Here is a 24,191-nt window from a genome sequence, read left to right as displayed (position 1 = left end):
CATTTGAATTAAACACAACTATTAATGTGGAACACCATTGGTGCCGGACCAGCATTATTTTACATTTTTTTAAGGACTCAGTAGTTTTGAATTGCTTTGTCACTCAGCTCATGGTTTGTTTGTTTGTTTCTTGAATTGTACTGTACATATTTTCCATTGCTATCCACAGGCTTTGCTGATTATTCTTAATACAAACTGCAAAAAATACTAAGCCTTATACTAGAATGAAGTCGCATTGCGAATTTTTGATGAAACAAGACTGAGGTGTTGAAGTTGAACACTGATGGCTCAGGTGGAAAGATTATCTTCTGATATTCTTTACTACATAGGAATGCACCTCCAAGCATGACCTGTATCTAGCCACAAGTGGCAGAGTGCACCATGTGCCTTCTAGAAAAACTGCAAGATTCTTTTTTTATTGGTTTATTTCTAAATTGGTCATATTGCATATATCCAGTGCTTTGTCACTACAACTAAGAAAGGTATAATACTTGCACATTTCATGTAAGTTCTTTTAGAGATTGTATACAACTGTACTCTTTTGCTCCTAAGGTGTGAAAAAGTGTCTCTTTTGAGTTTTGATGGGGAACATCTCTTATTTTACTGTAAATGTCTATACATAGAGTCAACTCTTGAGCCTTTTCTGTATGAAGAGGTCACATTTTCTGTTTTTCTTTTTCCATAATGTAAATAAAAGTTATAGCTAAGTCAAGAAAAGCTGTTTAATTTTGTGTAACAAATTCACAAGTCATTGGCAAAGATATCGATTTTAGAGATGAAGGTTCTTAAATAAAGAATACCACTTAAAATAGCTAGTGTTTACCTAGAACTATACTTAGTTGCTACCAGGGTTGGTATTGGCATGAGGCATGGTTTTATTAAGGGAGAATAGTGTTGAGTTGTTCTACATTTGTGTTGCGCAGGTTAAAATTGTTGACAGCAAATTTAAATCTTGTTCTGATTAATTCATTTGAAGGATAAATGTTGTTTACCCTTTTATAAAGCATTTCTTTATAATTAGGAGGAATGGGGAATTTTCAAAGTGTGCTTCAGTTTTCCATAGTCATACAGATGCTGTGTCCTTCCTAAGCCAGGGTACATTGAATTTAAAAAAATACTGCCACAGAAATGTATTATTGTACTTTTTGAGAAAGACATTAACGGTTTATATTAATATTTTGTAATTTAAGTATTGACATGTTATCAAGGTTGTTTTTTTGTTATGAAGACTGTTTGCGTTACCTTACCTACCCTATGTCATATGACAATTTCCATTCTTTAGATGCACAATTGACAATATTTGTTTTTTCAAGTAGTCCTCCACAAATATATTTCCTTTTCATTTAACATGAAAAAAAAAGTTTTTATGCACCACTTTGAGAGAGTTTGACAGGTAGTTTGAATATTTTAACGTCACAGTTTAACAAACTCAATACCTACAAATGTATTGGGATACAGGTGAAGGTAATGAGATCCACGCCTCTTTACCATTTCTTAGGAAAGATGGACGCCATTTTATTTCCATTCATGATTTCAAAATCTGCTGCTTTTATCCCACCATCTTAATAATTTTTGAGAATGTCACCTTTTTGTGTGTCCTGGGGGCTTGGAGTGAAGCACGTCGTCCAAAGGCGTGTAGCTAACTGAAGCCGGATACGACGAACGAGGAAGCGGAGCGTTGCATTGTGGGACTTGTTGTTTATGCACACCCAAGAAGCGTTGGGATTCCAGAGAAACTCTTTCGGCTTGAGAACTACAAGTACCAGTCACAGCCGTTGGGCGTCCGTTGACAGTGCACAGTTCGATTTGTTTTGGTTTATGCAGACTGCGCTTTGTCACGGGCAGCCAAAGTCCATTGCGTTACTTAAACCTGGCCGTGACACACCTTTGATTGACTGACGAAAGTTGGAACAACTCCTCCTCCGTGGTGTGCGTTTCGCCACCCCCCTTTCAGGGCCGCCGCCTGCCTCGTAGCGCCGTTATTGGACCCCAAAATCTGGCCTGCTAGTTAGCAAACAAGCTAACGATTGCCTGATTTTACCCATGTCCTCTGAAGAAGGGTTGAGCTCAACGATCACGGAGTGGCTTTTCATCAATTCCTGGTGGCTCCTTCTGCCATTCATAATGCTCCTTGTAGTTGCCGCCTTCATTGTTGCTTTTGTGTTGCTGTTATACATGATATCGCCTCTTATCAGTCCCAAACCTTTGAAACTGAACGGGGCCCACGTCGTGGTAAGTGCACCAGCGCGCTAACGTTAACCACTTTGCTAGTAAGTCTGGTAACGGTAGCTAATGTTCACTCTCATGGCCGTAGCTTTCTAGCTAGCTTTATGTTCTGTCTGAGATAGCTAGCTCGGTTTGCGTTACAAAGTTACGCATTATAACGATAGGCCTATTAGCGTTAATTTTGCAGGTAGTCTAATTACCAGTCATAACCTTTTGACAGTAATATTTTTTCTGAGTTCTGAATTTATTACGACAGTCAGCCGTCAGTTGTGAGAAGAGACACATCCATATAATGAGTTAACGTTAAGTAGCTAATTAGGTATAGTTAAAACTAGTCAACACTCAAGATTGAGGAGTGTACACAAGTTCCTGATCATTAAAACATTGTCTATCATGGATAAAGGCACACTCTAAATGTTTTAAATGGCCTATGTCCTCCAAAAGGTTTTAAGTAGACCATTGTTTCTTGTAATTTGACAGATGAAACATTAGAACAGGTGCACTGTATTCAAAAGATTTTGGTCAGACATAAAAGCTTACACGAGATATCATTTTGACATTTCTCATATTTTTTACTTGCATAATTCAAACTAATCTATTTCTAACATATCTAATATGATCATTCTTATGCCCAAATATCATATTAATTGTAGCAAATGGACAAATAGCAAGCCTTGCATAGTTTGAATTATAAATGATTTCAACCCATAGTACCAACCCGTGTGGGTGTACAAATCCCTCATATTTTCACATTTACACATTTTGATAACATAATAATTTGTATTATACTGTAATTGCATGACTGTCCTCTACAATTCTTGTATAGTCCTTAACATATATTGAAAAAACAATATCAGAACTTACTATAGAGTCTATAGAGTTATAGAAAGATTCTAATTGAACTAAGCTACTGGTCAACTTTATGGTTATGTCAGAAAGCTAAATATTAGATCCTCCTTCAATATAACACAATACATCTCAACAGTGCTACACACTGACTTTTCAAGGCTTTTCTACTGTCTGCCTGTTATATTAGACTTTGTTAGTTTTAGCTAGGTGTTCCTAATAAACATTCAACTGAGTGTAGTTTGAGTCATTTCATTATGCAGATGTGGTAGCAACATGGGAGAACTGAATTGCACATCTAACTTTGTTAGGTTGCATATCATTTTGGAAACCTAACTACATTTCAAGTTTACCTGTGTCACAGCCTATGAGTTGCAGATCAGCTAAACCCATGTTGGATTAACGATATTCTTACCCTTTGAATTATCAGGTGACAGGAGGCTCAAGTGGGATTGGAAAATGCATTGCAATGGAGTGCTACAGGCAAGGAGCATTCATCACTTTGGTGGCACGGGATGAGGTCAGCACAAAATCGCAATCAAGCAAACATTCTTTTCTTTGTGTCTCGCCTAGTCGCGACCTGTTTGTTGTTATAGTCAACTTGTTTGATGTAAAACACAGTGAAACATTCTAAAGGTGAATTTGTTCCATTCAAGTGGAAATTTTGCTTTATTTTGTTATACAGTTTGCCTGCATGTGAGCACTCGTCTTCTGAAGATTTGACATGTTTTTATACAGTGGAGAAAAAATGAAACCTGATCACATGCATAAGTGTACACAAGATTTTGTAACTGATTAAACATGCACTTTCGCCCTCAGGCTAAATTGCTGCAAGCTAAAAAAGAGGTGGAGAAATTTGCCATCAATGATAAGCAGGTATGGGTTTAGTATGTATGCAATGAAAGATGTTACTTTCAGATACTGTTTTAAAGCACCCGTTATGACTGTATATGTGTTCATGTAGGAAATGACCAGTCTGATCATGTTCATTGTCCTTACACAGGTGGTGCTCTGCATATCAGTGGATGTTTCCAGTGATTATAGCCAGGTGGAAAGTGTGATAAAACAGGTAATGTTACCCTCGTAGCAACAGTGGAACATCTCAGAAATCCTTGAATAATTCAGTGATGAAGTGTTGAAGTGTCTTTTTCCTGTCCTGCAGGCTCAAGAGAAGCTGGGGCCTGTTGATATGTTGGTGAACTGTGCTGGAACTTCCATCTCTGGAAAGTTTGAAGACGTTGAAGTGGACCGCTTTAAAGTAGGTACCTAGGAGTGTAACCAAGACACTGTTGTGGTCTTGTTTATGTTCAGAAGACAATAAGCTGCTCTGAAGTTTAAAAAAACTGTTTTAGATTATTATTTGTAAAGTAAATCACATTCATCTGATTAAAGGCAATGTTTTATGGACATAAATAAAACATTATTCCACGTTTTAACAAGTTCATAGGAGTAAGGCCATATCTTTCCAAGGTATAAGGGGAATAGTACTTAAACTGCAAAGAAGTGTTCTATATGTGTTTTAAGCAATTTTTAACAAAAGAGGTTTGAGTGTTGTCTGGCTCTGCATGAGATATTGTTACTGTCAGAATAAATCAAGACGTGTTTAATTACCATCTAACAGTTTATACTAAATTGCAATTGCAGCTCCAATTAGTGTATTAGAGAAAATGTGCAAAAGTATACTGGGTATGAAATGTGTAGTTGCAATTCTGCAGCACTAAATTGTGGACAATCATATAATAATATGTGTGAACTTCCAACAGAAACTGATGGAAGTGAACTACCTGGGCAGCGTTTACCCAACACGGGCTGTCATAACCACCATGAAAGAGCGAAGAATGGGCCGCATCATGTTTGTCTCCTCCCAAGCAGGCCAGATCGGTCTGTTCGGATACACTGCCTACTCCCCATCCAAGTTTGCTCTGCGTGGCTTAGCAGAGTCACTGCAGATGGAGGTGAGTTTTTGGCCTTGCACGCTTGAATACCCTTCTGCACATATTTCCACTGTACACAAACTGAAGTGTTGCTGTTCTTCTACTCCAGATAAAGCCATACAACATCTATGTGACTGTGGCCTACCCCCCTGACACTGACACCCCAGGACTGGCTGAGGAAAATAAGACAAAGGTAAACACCTCTTTAATACATGAAATAGATACCATTTCATTTGCCATTCACTTTCCTATTTAATGCTTTATCTTTCCTCTACTAGCCTCTAGAGACCAAATTAATCTCTGAAACCTCTGGGGTTTGCCAACCAGACCAGGTGGCCAAAATCATTGTTCGGGATGCAGTGGTAAGACATCCAGTTCATCTGGCACCTCATAGGCATGGTTATCGTTGGGATTTTATTGAAGCCACTACTCTTATTGACACACAGGTTCTTTATTGATGTGCTTTTCAGCTCAGTTAGAATTGGATATTTTAAATAGAAATAAGTGTTGTTTCTTGAGCTGCAACAGTAATGCCTACAACAGTCACTATATAAATTCAATAATATCTTACTGGAAAAACACTCAAAATGTCAATAAAATAATCATACTCCTGACATCAAAATACTGAGTGAAATTTAGAAAGAATGAAGAGCACAGGCATTAGTCAGTATTAGTTACTCATCCTGTCCTCTATCCTCCTCTGATGTGATTTACTGTCTGCAGGTACCACTGGTAGAGGAATTGGGGGCTGGTTTGTCTTACCCAGCAGCTAAATTTACAAGAATTTGCCACATTTTAAGATACATGGAAAACAAAGTTAAACAGACTACATACAGACATCTTTCTTTTTAGTTTCTAGTAATTAGCTTTCAGACAAACTAATATGCTGTGCTTTTTTTTTTTTACCAACAATGGTTTTATTGCACATACAGCACTGAACGTAGTTGTCGTCAAATCAAGTAAAAGAACTGAAAATGATGGCGCTAATTAATACTACAGTCTTTAATATATTTACTCCAGGGTCTATTTAATACCAGATTCTGGTACCCATTCCTCAACAGTGACTCGCCATGCTTCCAGTCCATGTTTAAACATTAAGTAAATGATTCTGGAGGAAGATGGATAATCTGTTTTAAATCTACCTGTCCTTTATTTCCTTTGCTCATGTAGCAAGGGAACTTCAACAGCTCTGTGGGACCTGATGGTTACATGCTGTCAGCTCTCACCTGTGGAATGTCACCTGTCACCTCCATCACAGAGGGTCTCCAGCAGGTAAAACTGTGTACATGATATTGCTACATTGGCCAAAGTAGTGTTGTGCAATTTACAAATTCCAATCAGTCTGTCTTTTGTGCAGATTGTTACCATGGGGTTGTTTCGTACCATCGCTCTCTTCTACCTGGGCAGTTTTGACAGCATTGTGCGCCGCTGCATGATTCAGAGGGAGCAGTCAAAAGCAGCCGACAAGAGGGAGTAACAGCCGCCTTACCCTCTTCACAGCCCAACGCCCCTCCTCCTCCTCCACACCCTCCCCATCCCCTCCCCTCCTCCAGCTGTACTAGTGCACAACCGTAGGTGGGGGAAAAGGCCAAGCTTTGAGTGCATTTCTGATATCGACTTAACAGATGGGATGAAAGAAAGAGGCAGATGTTTACTCTTTGCTTGTCCAGTGATGTAACACCTCCATAGACATCACAGTTGTTTTGATTTTCTCCTCTCAGAGCATTCCAATGACTTTTCAGTTAATGTGTCCACCTGCTTCTTTTTGCAGGAGCAGCCTTACTTTAAGGGAATGAGGGCAGACTAAACATCCCACAGCCTGGTTTTAAAGTAGGTAGGCTTTGTTAAACCACTGACACTACAGATATCAGGCCTCCATTCGCACCGTGCAAAAGCAACAGATAGCCTGTCTGACCGGTTGTGCTATATATGGCTCGAAGTTCCTTCCCACCAGGGGCTGTAGTGAAAACCAGAATGGTAACTCAGCTTTTGTCATATTGTGTCATGTTTCTCAAAACTAGATCCATCTTGTAAGAATTTTAGTTTTCACTAAATAAGCCCCTCCCTCTCCACCTTTTCATACCACAAGTCTTTGCGGGCGAAGCACCTTCCTGTTTGACTGAATAAGCTCTGTGTTTGAAACCAGTTGTGACCCTCAGTGTTTTGTTTATGCTGTGGGATGTTTTTGTGCTCTGCATGTGAACCAAGCCAAGATGTGATACAGCACTACTGAGAGAGAGAGAGCGAGAGCGCATATGTGATGTTTTTGATTGTTTGTTCAATTTTACTAATGCAAAAATATAATTTCCAGATAATAATAATATTCAAAAATGTTAGACACAGTGTTGGGGTAAAGATTTTTTGGGTGAGCTGTGTGCAATGAATGTGTGTGTGTCTGTGTTTGCTGTGACTGAGCCAACCCCTGGGGAGAGAAAAGCCATTAGATGTTATTGTCTCGGGAAAAAAACGCACCAAATTATTTTCTCATCATCCCATCTCATTTCATCCAGAAAGGAAAGTAGGTTTTATGGTTTGAAGCCATTAAAGGGATAGTTTGGATGATTTGAAGTGAGATTCTATGAGGTACTTATCAATAGTCAATGAATTACCTATAGTAGATGGCGGTCAACACACCCCCACTTTGCAGAAGCAGACAGGAGTACCAGTGTGGAAGCTAAATAAAGTACTGCTGTGGACAAGGTCAGCTGCAAAGCGTATCTTAGCCACTTAAAAAAGGCCCACACAAACAAATTAAAACCAGTTTAAATGTACGCTATATGTAAAATATTTTCAACACTTTGGTCTCAGACAGCCTTTTCCGACTGAAAACAGCAGTTCTGCAAAAATAGTCCTCTCCAAAGCCACCGAAGTTCTTCAGGATAAACAGTAATTTTACCTTGCAGAACACAGGAATTGCTGGTCTATCACTGCCTCGATGTGTTTGTTTGTGTATGTTATTGTGTTGTGTGTTATTTTGCTGCTGACCATATTCACAACAGTTAATTGCTTAACTTCTGTGCTGGTTCTCCTCTCTGCTTCTCCAAAGTGGGGGGATGTTGACTGCCTTCCACTCTTGTTTAAGGTAGGCTCAGTAGGATTTGTCCAAGCTGTACGTGAAAGCTCCAGAAAGAGTTTATTGTTGTGTCTCATTCCCAAATATCAATGTTTGAATTGGTAGAAGATTTCAAGAATGGCAAAATAATGATAAATACAAGCAGAGAGCAAGGGTTCTGCAGATATAGCCACCAACACACACTTGTAGTGGTTCATATATGATGATTGAAATGAATTATATTTCTGACATAACATTGTTTTTCCTTCTAGGAAAATGTTGCATATGATGCCTTAAATACAGTGAGTATGTATAAGTACTTCATACAACCACTCTTCAAATAATCCAAACTATATCCCTTTTAAGTTAAAACGTGGTTAAAGAAAAGACAAGCACAGGTAATTTCACTTCTCACCTGTGAATTTGATTGAGTTGAATACATGTTTTTGTCATTGATTGTGTGAAAGGAAGAGAATCATTTTTACATGCAGTTCTATGTGTCAGTGCACATACTAAGCCACCCCAGTCAAGATCCACATGGGATCCATAATCTGTCGGGGTGGTCTAAGTCAGGGCAGGGCAAGACTTGCTGGTTCAAGTCATGTTCCTGTAGGTCTAGTGAGAGCGCTAGAGATTTGTTTTACATAAAGGCCAAAATAGTGTCACGCTGTCATGCACAGTTGGGACTTTGTAGCTCCCTTAATATCGATTCCCTCCTTTTTTTCTGTTAAGCCTTTAAATCTCTTGTATTTACCATATTTTTATTCTATATGTTTTGCATATAGAGGGGGAAAAATTACAGTGTTGACTCTTGCAAGTCTTCCTTTGGTCCATCACAAACGGGGAGAATGTACTTTAATACAAAGCATACAAATCAGAACACGAGAATATTATTTTTTAAATACACCAATATTTGAATGCCAAAATGTGTTAAGACAATTTTCTGTAGATGCAATGCATTTATTTGAGATTTATTTTCAATGTTGCTGCTCTGTTGATCTTAGAGATAGTTTGCTACAGTTGTGGAGCAGTGTGGGGACCCATTCTAAAAGCCTTAAGACGTGACTACTGATGAAGCTAATGCTATAAGAATGGACCTGTCCACAGAACAATGTGGCTTAACCCACATGTTGTTTACCAGTTCATTTATTACTTAATCTTTAATACTTTTCAGTGTAAAAATGCCAGCTGTTTTTTGTGTATTTTGTCAATTTCCAGTCTTTGTATGACAAAAAGAAGCCTTACTGAAATCCAAGATATGAAAGTGAGAATGGATGACTCATGTTGGATGATGTTCTCATTTGATATTGGTTAAAGGCATACTGTCCTGCACTCAAGAGCTTTTCATAATTGTACATTTATTGCCATCAAAAAGTTCTTCTTTTACCTTGAGGTAGCAACACCTAGTTGATAGAACATGTAGCCCATATAAAAGCAGTTTTGTTGCATTTTGTTTCGACCTTTAAGCTATGCAAATGAAGCCTATGCTTACAGTATGTCTGAGCATACAGTCAAGATGTAAGTTCTGTAACAGTCACGCTAGTTTCCCCTATTTAATGGTGTCATCATCAGATACTTAATGAGTTTTTGAACATGAAAGTCATACTGCACTCTTTGGTTTCATTCTTCTTTCTTGCTTTTTTACTTTTATTTTCTGCCAAAAAACTTAACACCTTCACCTTGTGTGCCATTGAAAGAAAATGTGAGAAGTGGAACGTTTCTTTGTCTTATTTTCTTACATGATAAACTAAATAAATACCTGTGAAGAAAAACAAAATCTGATTCCTAGTGTCAGTCCTTCAGTTATGTGTGTTTATAGTAGTTATTCCTGTATAACAGACCATTGCTATGAAGAACAGACCTGTTAATGATGTAGTTCAGATCATAGACTCTAGAGGAGCAATAATGAAATGTTTTTTAAATCTATAAATCATCGCTCTTTAAATTAATATTGCATGCTTTTTTTATAAGTAACCATGTGCACTTCACGTCGAGGTCCTGCAACACCGTTTTGGGGATTATCTCACAATAATGACCTGCCCACTGTACATTATCCCTCACATGTAAAATCCAAACTGACATTAAGGTACTTAAAACAGTAAACTTTCCCTTGTATTTTTTAAACAGAATTAGAACATAAATTAAGAAAAAATGATAAAGATACATTAAATACTATCTATAAAAACAGTCTGTATTATGTTCTATATGTAGCTGCCAATCTTGAGGTGATGGTATTGACCAACCAATATATATGTCTGGCTCTAAATGATGGATGTTTGTGATTTAAAGATGTCATGCATGTTCTGTGACAGCCATTTTCTTCCCAGTATATGATACTTCACACAGCAGCAGGAGGGTTGTGGGAATTAGGAATTCTGTTTGAAGAGATGAGATTTTAATCTTCCATGAGGAAACTTTCCAGAGCAGCATGTCTCTCAAATATGATTTTTTTAGACACTTTGTCTCATCAGGGAGTAAAGAAGACACGGAGAATAGATAAAGGAGCGTAGATAGGAGTCAAAGAATGCGAAGAGATTGTATACAGGTATATCAATTTTGCACTGCAAGGTTGGATCTCCATCCACAAGGGGGTGGCTGTACCACATCAAAGCGATCACTGAACAGAATGGGACGCTCCTGTGCTCCTCATGAATTAACCAGGATTCTTTAAGAGCTCTCATTGCACGTCTCTTGCAAGCATGGTTGAAGTTGTGTGGGTATCACTCATACAACTGATGCTTTAAACATGCAATCACGAGAATACGGGCTATTACGGCTTTTTAGTGCAGTTCTTCGTATGTACTTGGAGTCTCCGAGCGCAGCCAAAGGAATTACTTTCCGTGGCTGACGTCAGGAAAATACCTCACCAGCAGAGTGCGTGCGGCCAACTGGCGGCGAGGAGGGAGCTGCTGAGGAGGATATGAGGAGCAATCGTGGAAGAGAGGACTCAGTCCGACCTTGTCTGGCTCACAGTCCTGCGCCTGGTTGTGCGTAAACGCTGCTAAAATAGTTGGCGGCGTTTGAAGGCGTACAACTTTGGCCTTCATTCATGTTTTTATTCGCCACGCATTCACGTATGGGTGATGTGCACAGGAATAGATCAACACTACTCCAACCTCTTCCGCATATTGGATTTCTATGCAAACAGAAGGTCGCCAACGTCCCTCCAAGGATTCGGGAAACGAAGACTGCTGCTCACACAGAGACACAGTAATTTTGGACTTTTTAAACGTTTTTTGGTGCAGTTTTTTGATCAACTCACGAAGCATTTCCTCCATATGTGGGATTACTCGCTGCATTGCTCATATCTGAATATAATCGAGTTTTGGATGAGCCTGTGCTGTGCATTGTACAGCGCACAAATTCGGTCATAATGCATTTTATTTAGGGCAACATCTGTCTGTACAAAGTGCCAAATCAAGCCGGGATGGCGAACGAGTATAATCGCACCATTGTGGAAAAGTATATCAGCCATAAACTCTCCAAGCAGGGCTACGTGTGGGGGCTTGACGACGTCCGGGATGAAGATGCTGCTAATAATGGGTCGATAGTTTCCCCTCCGCCGACTTTGGTGCGCCGGTGCCGTGAGGCCAGCAGCACCGGGCCCGACAGCGACAGCATCCCGCATCACTGCAAGCGTCTGCCACAGTCCGACCCGCACGCCGCCATCCACAGAGTCCTGCGGGAGGCTGGGGACGAACTTGAGAGACTGTACCAGCCGGACTTCACGGAGATGTCGCGGCAGCTGTATCTCACCTCCACCACGGCGCAGAGGAGGTTCGCCGAGGTGATAGACGAACTGTTCCGGGACGGGGTGAACTGGGGCCGGATTATCGCTTTCTTCGAGTTCGGGGGCACGGTGTGCGTGGAGTGCGTGGCCAAGGAGGAGATGACGCCGCAGGTGGACAACATCGCGGAGTGGATGACGGAGTATTTAAATGGACCTCTGAACAGCTGGATACAAGATAACGGGGGATGGGTAGGTCTGATTCCGTATAGTTGAGCGCTGTGCAGCTGTGTGCCACGGGGGCGCAAAAGTCCTCCTCTGCTCTGCTTGAACATGTTTTAATCACTAGATTCAGTTAGTGCTCGCATGTGTAATTGTTATCAATACTTATGCTCTGATATAACTTAATAAAACCACAGATGTAGTGGGTCATTAATAAAAATCTCTTAAGATCGATCTAGATGCGCCCATTACGCACGACAGCACCAGTGCTCGAGATGGACGGCCTCACTTATGAACTGCTTTGATTGGATGGCCGTGATGGCTGTTAAACTTGCTTGACCAATCAGACAACGTGCTCTGTCACACCTCCCGACGCTCTGAATAAAAGCCGCCCTGTCAACTGCAGAGCCAGTGGTGGTGACGCTGCTGTCAGGGCGAGGAGGGGAGAGTCCAAAGGGAACTAAAGCTTTCTAAAACTGTATTTAAAGGCATAATATGCAACAGTGTCCTGAAAACCAAACTATAGACTCATGTAAACACAATTCCTCTAAGTCATCAGTTATGGCCCACTAAAAGTGGTTGTGTCTGTATCTGCGGAGAGCCTTCTGCCTGTATTTCCTTATTTTCTGACGTTTTGCTGGATATTTCTGGGCTTCAGCCTGTTTGGCATCAGTGTATAGCCCCCAGCCAACATAGCGTGCAAGCTTTGAAATCATAACAATATAAAAAACTAGTGTTGTTCTGATACCAGTATCGTTATTGGCCTCCACAAGCACAAGTCTATCCACCCATCTTACGCCACATAATTTATTAACCCCCAAATGCCACTTCCCAGCAGTGTTATGTTTTTCCCAGGATGGGAAGTCATGGTCTACGGTATTCATTTTTTTTTTAACCTGCTTTAACCTGAGCCAGGCCATATAACAATACTACCAATCATATCACATCATACAGGGTTTAGTAGTAGACCTATACACCTATTTTTTTTTTTTTAAATAAATTAACGCACTGGTATGGGATAGATGTGGGCTAATATGCAACGTTCAGGTATTGCAATCAGTATCAGGACAAAAATGTATCGGCAAACAACTAGACTGCGTTTTCCTTTGCTTTTCTCAGCTCTCTGTGTGTGAGAGCTGCAGAAAGAGTAACATACACATACACACACAGGCAAAGAAGACTGAGGATCGCTTCAGCTGTCCAAAAACTGGCGTTGCACATAGGTGTGGACATACTAATTTGTGTAGAGCGTAACCCTGTTAAACAGCCAGAAAATACTGTTTAATTAGCTTGGCTACCTCACTGTCTACCTCCCTCATTAATTGAGCTGGGGACCAATGTTCAATGATGCGTTTATAAACAATGCTACACATTTCACTTTGAATTCATTGCACTAGAAAGAGCTAAGTGGTAATTTCAACATTTACCTTCATCGAAAGCTTTACTCTGCCCAAGTGCTTCAGTGCTGCTGTGATGTGATGCTGTAGGCTATGGTTTGAACGGGACGGCGGAGGCCAGACACATGTCAGCAAACAGAAAACTATTGGAATAATATGTTCAGGCCTCTGGGGGTGGCTGGACAGCGCTCAGCTATCAGGACCGTTTTCTGCACAACTAAATTACACATAAAGTTCAAGTACTAACAAGGAGAGGCAACTCTATATGTCACTTTTACAAGAAAAGGAGAAAGTTGACCGAGGTACCAAGTTTGCTGAACTGTTATTGGAGCTTAGAGAAAAAAGGGGCGGGACTTAGGAAGGATCAATTAGTTTAACATTTTCTAAACCCATAAGACGACTCTGAAGTAATTACACAACCGATGTTCAGTTAACTCACATTTTTTAGGCAGCAGGGGAATTTAAGTTGAACCATCTTAAATGATTGACAGTGCACATACTCATTCACAGAGAAATTGAAAAAGTTGAACTAGAAAAATGTGTGCAATATCGCATCCGTTTTTGCAACAATTCTCCTTGTCTGCAGACACTGAAGGGCACAGTGACAGCAGCCTCCTCATCTGTGCTCCTCGACAGCTATTAACCCAATCTGCCATGAATTAGCTTCTAATTAACAGAGGTGCTCTTAATGAGAGCATAACATTTGTGTTGCTGTGTTTTCTTAGCCGGAAGGTATCAGAATTGGGGGGTGGCGAAGCGTGGGGGTCATCAATGATTCATATCAAACATTTCATCTCAAAGGGAAGGACCGTTTAACATTCCCCTTGAGTCTGCCTTGCCCCTGGAGGTGGCAGGTTGTGCCACATATCAAAGGCAGGCAACAGAGGGAGGGCCCTCCAGGAACACAGGGTGCTAATCTGCAGCCACAGTGTTTAGCATTCAGTCCTCTGTGCATCTAGGTTGGAACTCTTTTGTCTGCTTTTTTAGACCTGTGCCTTGAAGCTGGCGCAGGCTGGGCTGCTCGAGGTCTCTGGAGCCTGTGCCCACTGTACAATAATGTAGGTCATCATCATAGTCTGTGTTTTCCAGCTGGGCGGAGATGACTGTGTCTGTGCTGCTCTGCGTCCACTTTAGAGGGAGAGAACAGTCTTTTAATCCAAAGGATTATGCAGGATTATTTGAAAGCGTATGTTTCCACTTTGGGTCATTTTGGTGGATTTCTGCCCTCAGCACCGAGGCTCAAACTAGGCTCTAAAACAATTTAATACAGTATATATTAACATGGGCTTATGTGAGTTTATACCATGAATGTTTTGAGCTTCAGACAGTTAGATGTCTAACAGACACTGGTGTTGATTTATATAATGATTTGAATGCCCTTCAGGTGGGGAATTTCCTGAGCTGTGTTTGTGTTTCAGTTATTACCTGACATTTAATAACTGACACTGTAGGCACAGAGCTTTGTCTGTGCTCCACACTGCATTTGTGTATTTCAGCTTCTCCTTTTTTTTACTGACTGGCTGGCAAGTGTTTGAAATATACAGTAGAAAAGTCACTGTATCATTCAGCATGCGGCAAAATGTTGTTTTCCCCGCATTGTTTGTTGCTATTCTTTAGAGCTAAAGAGTTTCTTATACACTGAAGAGTCTGGGATGTTTCTTTGGTGTGTATTGCGAGTAAAGGTTTGTTGATTTTGTACTGATTTCTTCCTGAATTATGCATCCACACCCCAAGTTGCTGAGGTTTCTTATCAGACATTCCTCATGAGTGATCTCAGGGCTGCAGTCAGGATTTTAGAGATACTGAGATCGTGATCTTTAGGAGGAGATAGCAGGTCAACAGTATATGCCACATAGCAGTGGCATACGTCATCTAAAAGCTGTAAAGCTGCAGATTAATTTGAGATGCATTGTGTGTCTCAAGATTTTTTTAATCATAAATCTGTAATAAATTGAGGGGTTTTTTAGGCATCTATCTATATTTTTTAAAGTTTAGACTGTATAAGGGTCTAAAACATTATGTTGGAAGTATATGATGGCTATTCCCATGGTCTAGTTGCTGCAGCAGTTTTTGGGTTGATACAATTTATTACATAGATTTGGTACATATTTAACCATTTTTACCACTTTGAGAATTGATAAAAATGGTCCAAAGTCCATCAAATATACCACATTAAGACACCAAGACTATGAGGAACACCATAGAAAAATTCACATTGTGATTATGTGAAAGACTTTTGACATTTAGAGAGGTCACAACAGGTCGCTATACATTGAGCTGAAGTTTCAATAAATTGTCTCACTACAGTGAAATGGCTACTATGGTTACAAACATCATCACACATGAATACAGTTGGACTCACTTAATCCACAAGAGTCTCAGCTTTCCAGTTGTACACAATTTATAATTATCCAGTACTGTTTATGGACCCTAATATGCAAAAATATTCAAATAGATCAGGCAAAAATAAGACATTTATACTGCATGCAAAAACCTGCATGCCCCTAAAAATGCATGAGACCAGCCTAACGTTGACATGTCTTTCATTCAGATATTTTCAGGTAAGAAGTCAATGGACCCCTTTGAAAATGGCCATGCCAGTTGTTCCCCTCACCAAAATTTAGCCTAACTTTGGTGCGTTATTTAGTCTCCTTCCTGACAAGGTAGCGTGACATGGTTGGTGCCAATGGATTCCTTAGGTCTAATTAGGTCTTTAACACTCCATTTACAACTGGTATTAAAATGTGGCCTGTTTCTAGAGAAGTTATCCAGATGAGGAAAAACATATTAATGCAAGATGTAAACGCTTCATGATCAGATCTGCCTGACGACATCAGGAAGTAGTCTGGCTTGCGTTGTGTTTGGATCTCAGGTAGGTGTAAACACAATCCATACAGCAATCTGGATAACATGTGGATACAGATCCCATTTTAATACCAGGTATAAATGGGCTGCTAGTTTCAAATGACACCTGCATTTTCACTCTTGCCGTAAAAGTGAGCTCACAACTGGTGCCCCAGTACCTCAGCCAGTGGACAATATATGGAGGCTGGATCCCCAGAAGCGCCTATGGGTTCAGTTCCAGCCTGCAACCCTTTGCTATGTGTCCCCTTCTCTCTCTCTCCCCCATTACTTATCTACAAGCTGTCCCATGAATTAAAGGCAAAAAGCTCAAAAAAAAGAAAAAACAAAACCAAACCTCTGAGTAAAGAGTAATGTCAGCTGGGGACGTGGGCATCCTCGCAGGGTTGAAGAGATTAACACCTCCAGTTGCTCAAACAAATTTCCAGAAAAACTGAGGACACGACATCAGCGTCCTCAGTTCTACCTACGCTCCCAACAATAGCTGCTACTGTTTGGATATAAACTGGTAATCAATCTGTTTTAGTCTGAAAGCTTTGAGGGGATTGTTTTGATGCGAATGTGCTGCATTTTTTTTTGTCTAATCTACTTATCCTGCTTAGGAGTCACACTTTTTTTGAAGTTACATACAGGTCATAAATGTTCCAGGTGGCTCTTAAAGGAATCAGGTCCGGTGTTTGAATAAGTGCAGCCTTCTGATGAGGCTTTGGCCCTGTGAGGGTACAGATTATAACAATAAACCTTGTTATATGTTTTTTTAGACAGGTTGTGTTTTTAGTCCCGTACACTATCCATTGTGTGCAAGAGGTGAGTCTTGTGTTTGCCACCACCCTTAAAACAAAAGTGGGGGCTAATCAACCCATTACTGACATTTTGACATGTGAGAGTGGTGTGGAAACAGCTTTCTATCAGCCACCCTCTGTTTCCTGTTGTTTTTGAACCCAAAATAGGAGTGCCCACTAATCGTTGTTGAGTCTAGGCATCACCGGTGAGTCAAATATACTTTAAGTTAAACAAAACTATCTGCCCTTTAGAAATAACAAAGCAGTTACTGTATTTGCAAAACCCAGCTGAGGGTGAAATGACTCCCACTCTGCACTGATTACTACCCACACACTCCGGGATGTAACACACTGTCCTTTCATTGTCCTCACTTTTCTCCACCTGTATGAATTCATCCTTTGTGGTGGCAGAAATTGCACTCATCAGGGGACGATTGTATTCAGGCTGCAGCCTCACCCACACATGCTGCACCTGTGTTTATTTACACTCTCTTGCAGTAAATACCAAGTGATTGAACAAAGTGGCAGACGGCGTCCGACTTCTGAAATTACATGCTTGACCTCAGACATTTGACTGGCTGAGGGGGCGGCACAAAGCAAAATGCCAAAATGTGCTGCAAGAGAAAAATAGCGGTTTCACAAGTTTGGATAAAATGACTGAGAATAGCGTAAGATGTGATGTTGAGAAATTAATTTCTTTGGTCCAAACTGTAATATCTCAAAATTATAGGATGGGCTGGCATGTGTATATGGTCCCTAGACAATTAATCCCACTGATTTTGGCAATCCCCTTACTTTATCTGAAAGGAACAAAAAAGAAGGAAGGAAGTAGTTACCCAAACCACAATCATTTCTTAAACCTAACCAAGTAGTTTTGTTGCCTAAATGTAACCAAACAGCAACTATTACCTGAAATGTGTCTCAGCAAGCTTTATTTTGAAAGTCTAACCAGATGTTACGTATTCATTATTGCCAGCTTGACTGCAGAATGAACTGTCATGAGACTGTTGGTGATCTCTTTTTATGTAGCACCATTATCATATCATTAACAGCCTCAGCTGTACTTTGTGTTTACTGCTAATTAGCAAAATATTAGCATGTTAACATGTTACACCATGATAGTAAACATGCCTGCTCAACATCAACATGTTAGCACTGTCATTGTGAGCATGGTAGCATGCCCATTTGCATTTAGCTCTATGCAACCTTAAGAACTGCTAGCACTGTACACATGTTCTCTTTTCAGGTAGCAAATCAGCCCAGTTTCTTCATTAAGTATACAAATAAGACAGCTTTAGGCTTTGAAATTGCGTGCAGAACTTACACCAAAGTCCAGTTTTGTGTTCTCATTGACTTATGTGGAGCAGATGTGTGCAAATACCACACACAAAAAGTATCAGGTGATGTAGTATAAATTAGGGTTGCAACTAACAATTATTTTGATTATTGACTAATCTGTTGATTATTTTCATGAGTAATCGATTGGTCTATAAAATGTAAACAGTGCTCATCCCAGTGCAATTTGAAGTTGTGTTATTTGTACAAGGATTGATCAGGTCAGGTTGAGTCGACATGAGGAAGGAGTTAATGTCATGAAAACCTTTTTTGAAGCCTCAAACAGCAGGATCAGGTGTCTGAGGAATGCTGCTAGCCGGGTGGCCTATTTCTATGTGTGTTACAGGTGTCTGTATGTGTGTGTGTCTGTGTCTGTATGTGTGTATGTGTGTGTGAGAAGAAAACAATGTAAGTTGGCTTGGGCTGGGTCCATCCTGTGGGGGATTCCCTGAGCACAATCTGCTCGTCGGCGGGTGGGACCTGCATGTTGCTACGGTATTGCGGGCATCTGGCTGCGCCCCTCTCCTCCCTCGTTGAGGCTGAGTGGATCTGGGACAACGAGGAAGTCATTAATCTCCATATAGGTGACATGTCTGCAGAGTAGATGCAGGGAAAAAAAAAACCCAAACAAACTCACTCACAAAGGAGGCACATGCAGCCACTCACAAGAAAGCAAAAAATAGAACATCCTGATGAGATCTCACTTACATCCAATTTGTGTCTCCTTGATGCAAATTCAATCTGTTGACACAAGTCAGTTCTAACTGTGGCAACGTTCAGGAAGTGTTCATAGCTTTCCCGTGACTTTGAACTCCTCTCCCAACAAAAAGAAGTCTGTATTGACAGTGAGAGGAAAGCTATGTTTGAGGACACAAGCTTCTACAGTGTAATGAACACCACAGGTCATGATTGATCCATCCAGAAATCTTCTCTTTTCACTCTGCATGCTGTCACAGTCGGTCGTTTCCTTTTTTTATCTGTTAATTAGTAGTTGTTAATTAGTCTGGCCTTGCAAAATTAGTATGCGGGACGAACTCTGCTGTCTCGTTTGCAGCAATCAGACATGGGAACATACGATTACTCATGCAAATAGCATTTAGGGTGTCCCTCCCACCCATCATTTCAAAACACAGAAACAACGTCATAATTTCACTGCTTTTCACAACAATGTTATCTCTTGCTGTGGACTCTGAGCTCTGTAATGGAGACTGCACACCACAAAAGAGCTCAGTGTGGCGAGAAGCAGCCAAGATTTTCCCCCGTACTGTACCCCTTTTCCTGCGCAGGCCTCGGTCGCTCGCCATCTGCCACTGTGTTTACACCCATCAGCCCGGCAACTGTAATCTCAGAAACATTTCCTACAGACGCAGGCAGCTCTGGGCTCTAACTCTCAGAATCAGGCTGACATGAATACTTTCTTTCAGGAACAAGCCTGCAGAGATCTCGTGTCGCTCTGCTGTCTGGGTCTCCGAGATGCTCAAAGCATAAAGACCTTTGTTCCAAATATTCAGTCCCGCGTGTGGAAATACTTTGGAAGGAAGATTTAGTAATCCTTAACAGTTTAGGTGGTGCAGTTTGAGTGACAATTAAGAGACTGCTCCAGTCTGTTTTTTTTTTTGTTTTTTTTGCTGCAATCACTTTTATCCTGTTAGAGTAATATTAGAGTCCACGTAAATATACCTAATGATCAGAATATTAGCCTAATCAGAATAAAATGCCTAATGTAACCACCTCAATCAGAAGAGGCGAGTCTGATCTGACTATCAGTAGGACTTTTGAGTTGGTTTGAGAGGGGTGGTGTAAACCTTTGATAATCCATTCGATTAGTAAATACTTGCATATAATAATCATGTAAACACTTAATCCAATCAATTCCCTTTGGTTGGACTAAATATAGTCCTTCTGCACATGTCTGCCCCACATGGAGGCAACATGAGGCGATATGAACAGACAGGACAGGCTTCTGGGACAGACAGAAATATGGCCAATGTATAACAAAACAACAGCACTGTAAGAGCGTTTACCAATCACCTACAGTAATACATAAGCTTAATGTATATCCTACAGAAGAAGTATCACAGCAATAAAATATCAACTTTCATAATCCGTTTGCCTGTTGTCAGGACCACTTTTCATCAAATGATGTTACTTGGCATGTATGAAAGTTGGAGTTTTGTCTAAATAAGTATAGCTTTGTCAAGGCTTATATGCCGAATTTATAAGAATTTTGTGCTGAGTTGCATGACATCGTGTTTTTCGAACTGTCTGATGTATACATTTATTAATGTGCGAAGAAACATACAATTACAGCACATTTAAAGGGTATTTGACATAGCAAGCTCCCCACAGAACAGAACAGTACAAATTCCATTAAAAAATCAGTCATTTTATACATGCATAACATGACAACACAAGAGTTAAATATCAGCACGACATTGTGAAAAAATATCAACTTGTGTAATCTGTTTGTATCTTGTTTGTATGTTGTTGCTACGTTCCCCCAATAGACGTTCCTCTGTGAGAGGTTTTAGCTGATAAACCAATAAAAGTTCAAATAATTGTTGCTATGTCTATAAAATATATTCTGAACTCGCTGAACCACTCTGCGCATGTCAATAAGGGTATATTCTGATGATTACTCTGGGGCATGTAAAGACATCTTATTGCATCACATTAGCATCCATGAAAACAGTTAAGTTGGAATCTCTAATCAGAATGTTTTTAATCGGGTTGAAGAAATATTACCCATGTAACTGCAGCTAGTGTTCACAAAAGAAAAATGGTAGATTTAGATTTAGATCTATTTGTGGCCTTTCCTTGCAGCAAGAGCAATCCTGCTTTGCATTATCAGCCTGCAGCCTTTCACTACATACAGCAGAACAACAAATGTAAGGTTTCGTTGCAGCTGCATATGGTGCAATGAATAATTTAGCTATTTATTCAACTGCAATCTTTTATTTCTCTGACAATAAAATCAAGTCAAATGCACAAACTGTAGACATGCTGTCAGTCTTAATTATGGAAAAGGCTGGTATCATGAAGACAGAGGAAAATACTGTCTCTCTAAAGCTAAATTCACCCAAACAAAGGATTCTTATGACTTGAATGTAAGGTCAGACACTCAGTTTGATCTCTTTTCAGTCTGACATGACACTCCTTACTTTCTATGTCATGTTTACACCATCCTATACCATTCCACACATGCCGAGCATTTCATGAACACACCACAAACGCGCACCTTTGTTGTGACTGGAAATCACTTTAACAGCACCACTAGTGCAGAAATACAGTTCTGTTTCGTTTCTAAAACATACTTCTGGTGCTTTGCGAGAGCTGCGTCTATTTCCACCACCTCACCTCTCCCCAGAGACCCTCCACCCTGTCCTGTGTGCTTATTTCTGGGCCTCCTCAGGAGAGTCAGAGGAATGTCTGCTGGGGAACAGCAACTGTAAATAAATAATGGAGACGACCTGGGTGTTTCTTTTCCTGAGTGGCCAGTCGGCGCAGGGTTTGGGTCATTTTGTTGTTGGGACGATCATGTCAGCTGAGCGTGCTCCATTCAGGAACCACTGTAGGCGGTTTGACGCGTGTGTGGTTTTTGTTTGTTTATTTTGTCTGTCACATGTATGCCTCTGGGGGCCATGTGAGCCTACAGATTGGTATTTGTGAATTCAGCCATATGATTGTGTTTCCTTTTTTAATATTTTGCTCAAATCTGTAATCAACTCAGCCTGCTGTTTTCCTGCTTCGTGAGGGACACGTGCCTGAGCTGTTTAAAAGCACTGCTGTCCCAGTCAGAACACACACTGATGAATAATATATGGAGCAGATAAACTCGGACACTAAATGGATGTCCCTCAAGTAGAAGCCCAACGGCTGCCTGCGCTCCAGTTTAGAGATTACCTCCTCTGTGTCTACACTCTTAGAAATAAGAGTTCCAAAAGGGTACTTCCTGAAGGGCTGACCATTCGCTTTATGAAAGGGTTCCTCAGTGACGCAAAGTAATTTATTAGCATTATACAACATAAGACTGTTTAGAGTTGCTGTTCCTTCATAATACACACAAAATACAACATATATACATACAGATAATTAAATTCAGAAGGGTTGATCAAGGGTTCATTGTAAGACTAAGTGTCACATTAAGAACCCTTTTCATCCAAACTGCCGGTTCTGGGTGGATTTGAGATAAAGCACTAGAAATATAAATGGATAAACAGTAAGCTGAGTTCTTGTTAGCATCTGAGGAAGGTGGAAAGATTGGGTGGAGCCATTACACCACCGAAGGGTTCTCTGTAGAACCTCTCATAGGCAGTTCTGGCACTAGGTATAACTCTTTATGTTGGGATCTAGGTAGAACTCTCTGGAAGATTTCCCAGTGGAACCTTTCTAAAGTGTTCTGCCAGGAATTAAAAGTGGTTCGAGGGGACAAGCTGAAGAACCCTTTATGAACCCTTTATGGTTCTTTGTAAGAATATTCTTGGTAGAACCCTCAGGTGGGTTCAAGATGAAACCCTTGAAATGTAGAAAGGGTATCGTTCTTGTTAGCATTCTCGTTCTAGCTAGGACGAAGGTTTTGGATAGAACCCCCTGAGAGGGTTGTGGTAGGAACTATTGCAACATAGAAGGGTTCTCTATAGAACCTCTCAGAGGGGGTTCTGGGGTAAACCTTTTGCAGATGGTTGTATGTATAACCCCTTATGTTGGTTTCTAGGTAGAACTCTCTGTAAAGGTTCCAAGTGGAACTTTTACAAAAGCTTGAGGAACCAAAAAAGGTTCTCCTATGGGGACAAGCCAAAGAACCCTGTATGGTTCTAGCTAGCACTTTTATTTCTATGAGTATAGTCTTTTTCCTCATCTTCTGTCCCTTACCCCACCGCCATAGACATACACTCATCTCTACACATCTTTGTGCCCGATCCCACACTAATGCCCCGAGACGTGGCTTTCAGTGTCAGGTAACGTTCCACATTCCTGAAAAATGCAGGGACATGTGAGAGGCCTCTAAATATAGAAGTGTTGCCATCACTGCTCCCGTGTGGTCCTTTAATTGTCATGTTACACATAAATCCCTACCCTGTTTGCTTCCGCGCCATCATCACGCCTGTATTCACATCACAAGCCTGCCGCCAATCTGCATGAAAAAAAAACACGTCCTAATGAACCATTTGAGACGGCAGATAAAAAGAGTTTTCCACCTTTCCTGTCATGGTGGGAGCTGGATAATGAGGAGCCTACTGAGACACTAGCTGACTTTGCCACTGGGCACACCCTTGCAAGCTGTGCGGCATATCAATATAGGGCAAGGTTAAACGGTTCCTCCCATTGTCTCGCTACTGTAGATATTTTTGGGACAAACCCCCAAACGGGTTTTAAAAGAGTTTTCATATTCTCAATTAATTTCTAGAGCAACAATAGCCACTGCTGTTTGAAATGCAACTGGGAGTGTCTCCTAAATGACTTTCTTGTTCACAAAGAGAGAGGCTGTTATATGCATAGCATAACCTAAATACTTGTTAAAGGGTCTGTTCACCCAAACTACAGAAACAAGATGTTCTTACTTACCTCGCATTAAGTCTGAACAAATAATCAAAATATTGTCAAACCTGCAATATGACTAAGTCCAATATCCAAATCGTAGGAGCTGCAATTTTTTGATAAAAGTACACCCTACAATTTTTTTAATGGATTGTTAACAGTGATAGGAAAAGCAAGCTGAATTTTAGTCAAATAAAGAAAATAAAGAAAACGTTTTTTTGTTTATTTTCCCTAAATAAATCATATTTCAACTTAGTTTTATTCCATATT

General features: G+C 40.4%; 2 protein-coding genes across 2 annotated transcripts in view; both read left to right on the top strand.

The window, feature by feature from the left end:
- Positions 1 to 1,669: 1,669 nt before the first annotated feature.
- On the top strand, positions 1,670 to 9,835 carry kdsr (3-ketodihydrosphingosine reductase). The gene is made up of 10 exons (XM_084732616.1): positions 1,670 to 2,232; positions 3,503 to 3,592; positions 3,892 to 3,948; positions 4,076 to 4,141; positions 4,235 to 4,330; positions 4,836 to 5,027; positions 5,116 to 5,199; positions 5,285 to 5,368; positions 6,177 to 6,278; positions 6,364 to 9,835. Exons 1-10 carry the CDS (start codon positions 2,044 to 2,046, stop codon positions 6,481 to 6,483), a joined length of 1,080 nt encoding a protein of 359 aa, XP_084588742.1. The 5' UTR covers positions 1,670 to 2,043; the 3' UTR covers positions 6,484 to 9,835.
- Positions 9,836 to 10,914: 1,079 nt separating this feature from the next.
- LOC146317684 (apoptosis regulator Bcl-2-like) overlaps positions 10,915 to 24,191 on the top strand; it is a 34,055-nt gene continuing 20,778 nt past the window's right edge. The window contains exon 1 of the mRNA XM_084731684.1: positions 10,915 to 12,037. Coding sequence (XP_084587810.1) covers positions 11,486 to 12,037 — 552 coding nt within the window. The 5' untranslated portion in view covers positions 10,915 to 11,485. The remainder of the gene's footprint in view (positions 12,038 to 24,191) is intronic.

This window comes from Lutjanus erythropterus, chromosome 12, assembly GCF_056507025.1.
Source record: "Lutjanus erythropterus isolate fLutEry1 chromosome 12, fLutEry1.hap2, whole genome shotgun sequence".
NCBI classification, from domain to species: domain Eukaryota; kingdom Metazoa; phylum Chordata; class Actinopteri; order Lutjaniformes; family Lutjanidae; genus Lutjanus; species Lutjanus erythropterus.
The sequence above is the reverse complement of the archived record's forward strand: the minus strand, read 5'-3'. Positions and strand labels throughout refer to the sequence as shown.

What these genes read in the sequence shown, in the direction of transcription:
- kdsr (XM_084732616.1), top strand. Translation starts at nt 2,044, where the DNA reads ATGTCCTCTGAAGAAGGGTTGAGCTCAACGATCACGGAGTGGCTTTTC. An exon ending in TTGCCATCAATGATAAGCAG is followed by an intron (nt 3,949 to 4,075) that starts GTATGGGTTTAG and finishes GTCCTTACACAG; the next exon opens with GTGGTGCTCTGCATATCAGT. An exon ending in CAGAGTCACTGCAGATGGAG is followed by an intron (nt 5,028 to 5,115) that starts GTGAGTTTTTGG and finishes CTTCTACTCCAG; the next exon opens with ATAAAGCCATACAACATCTA.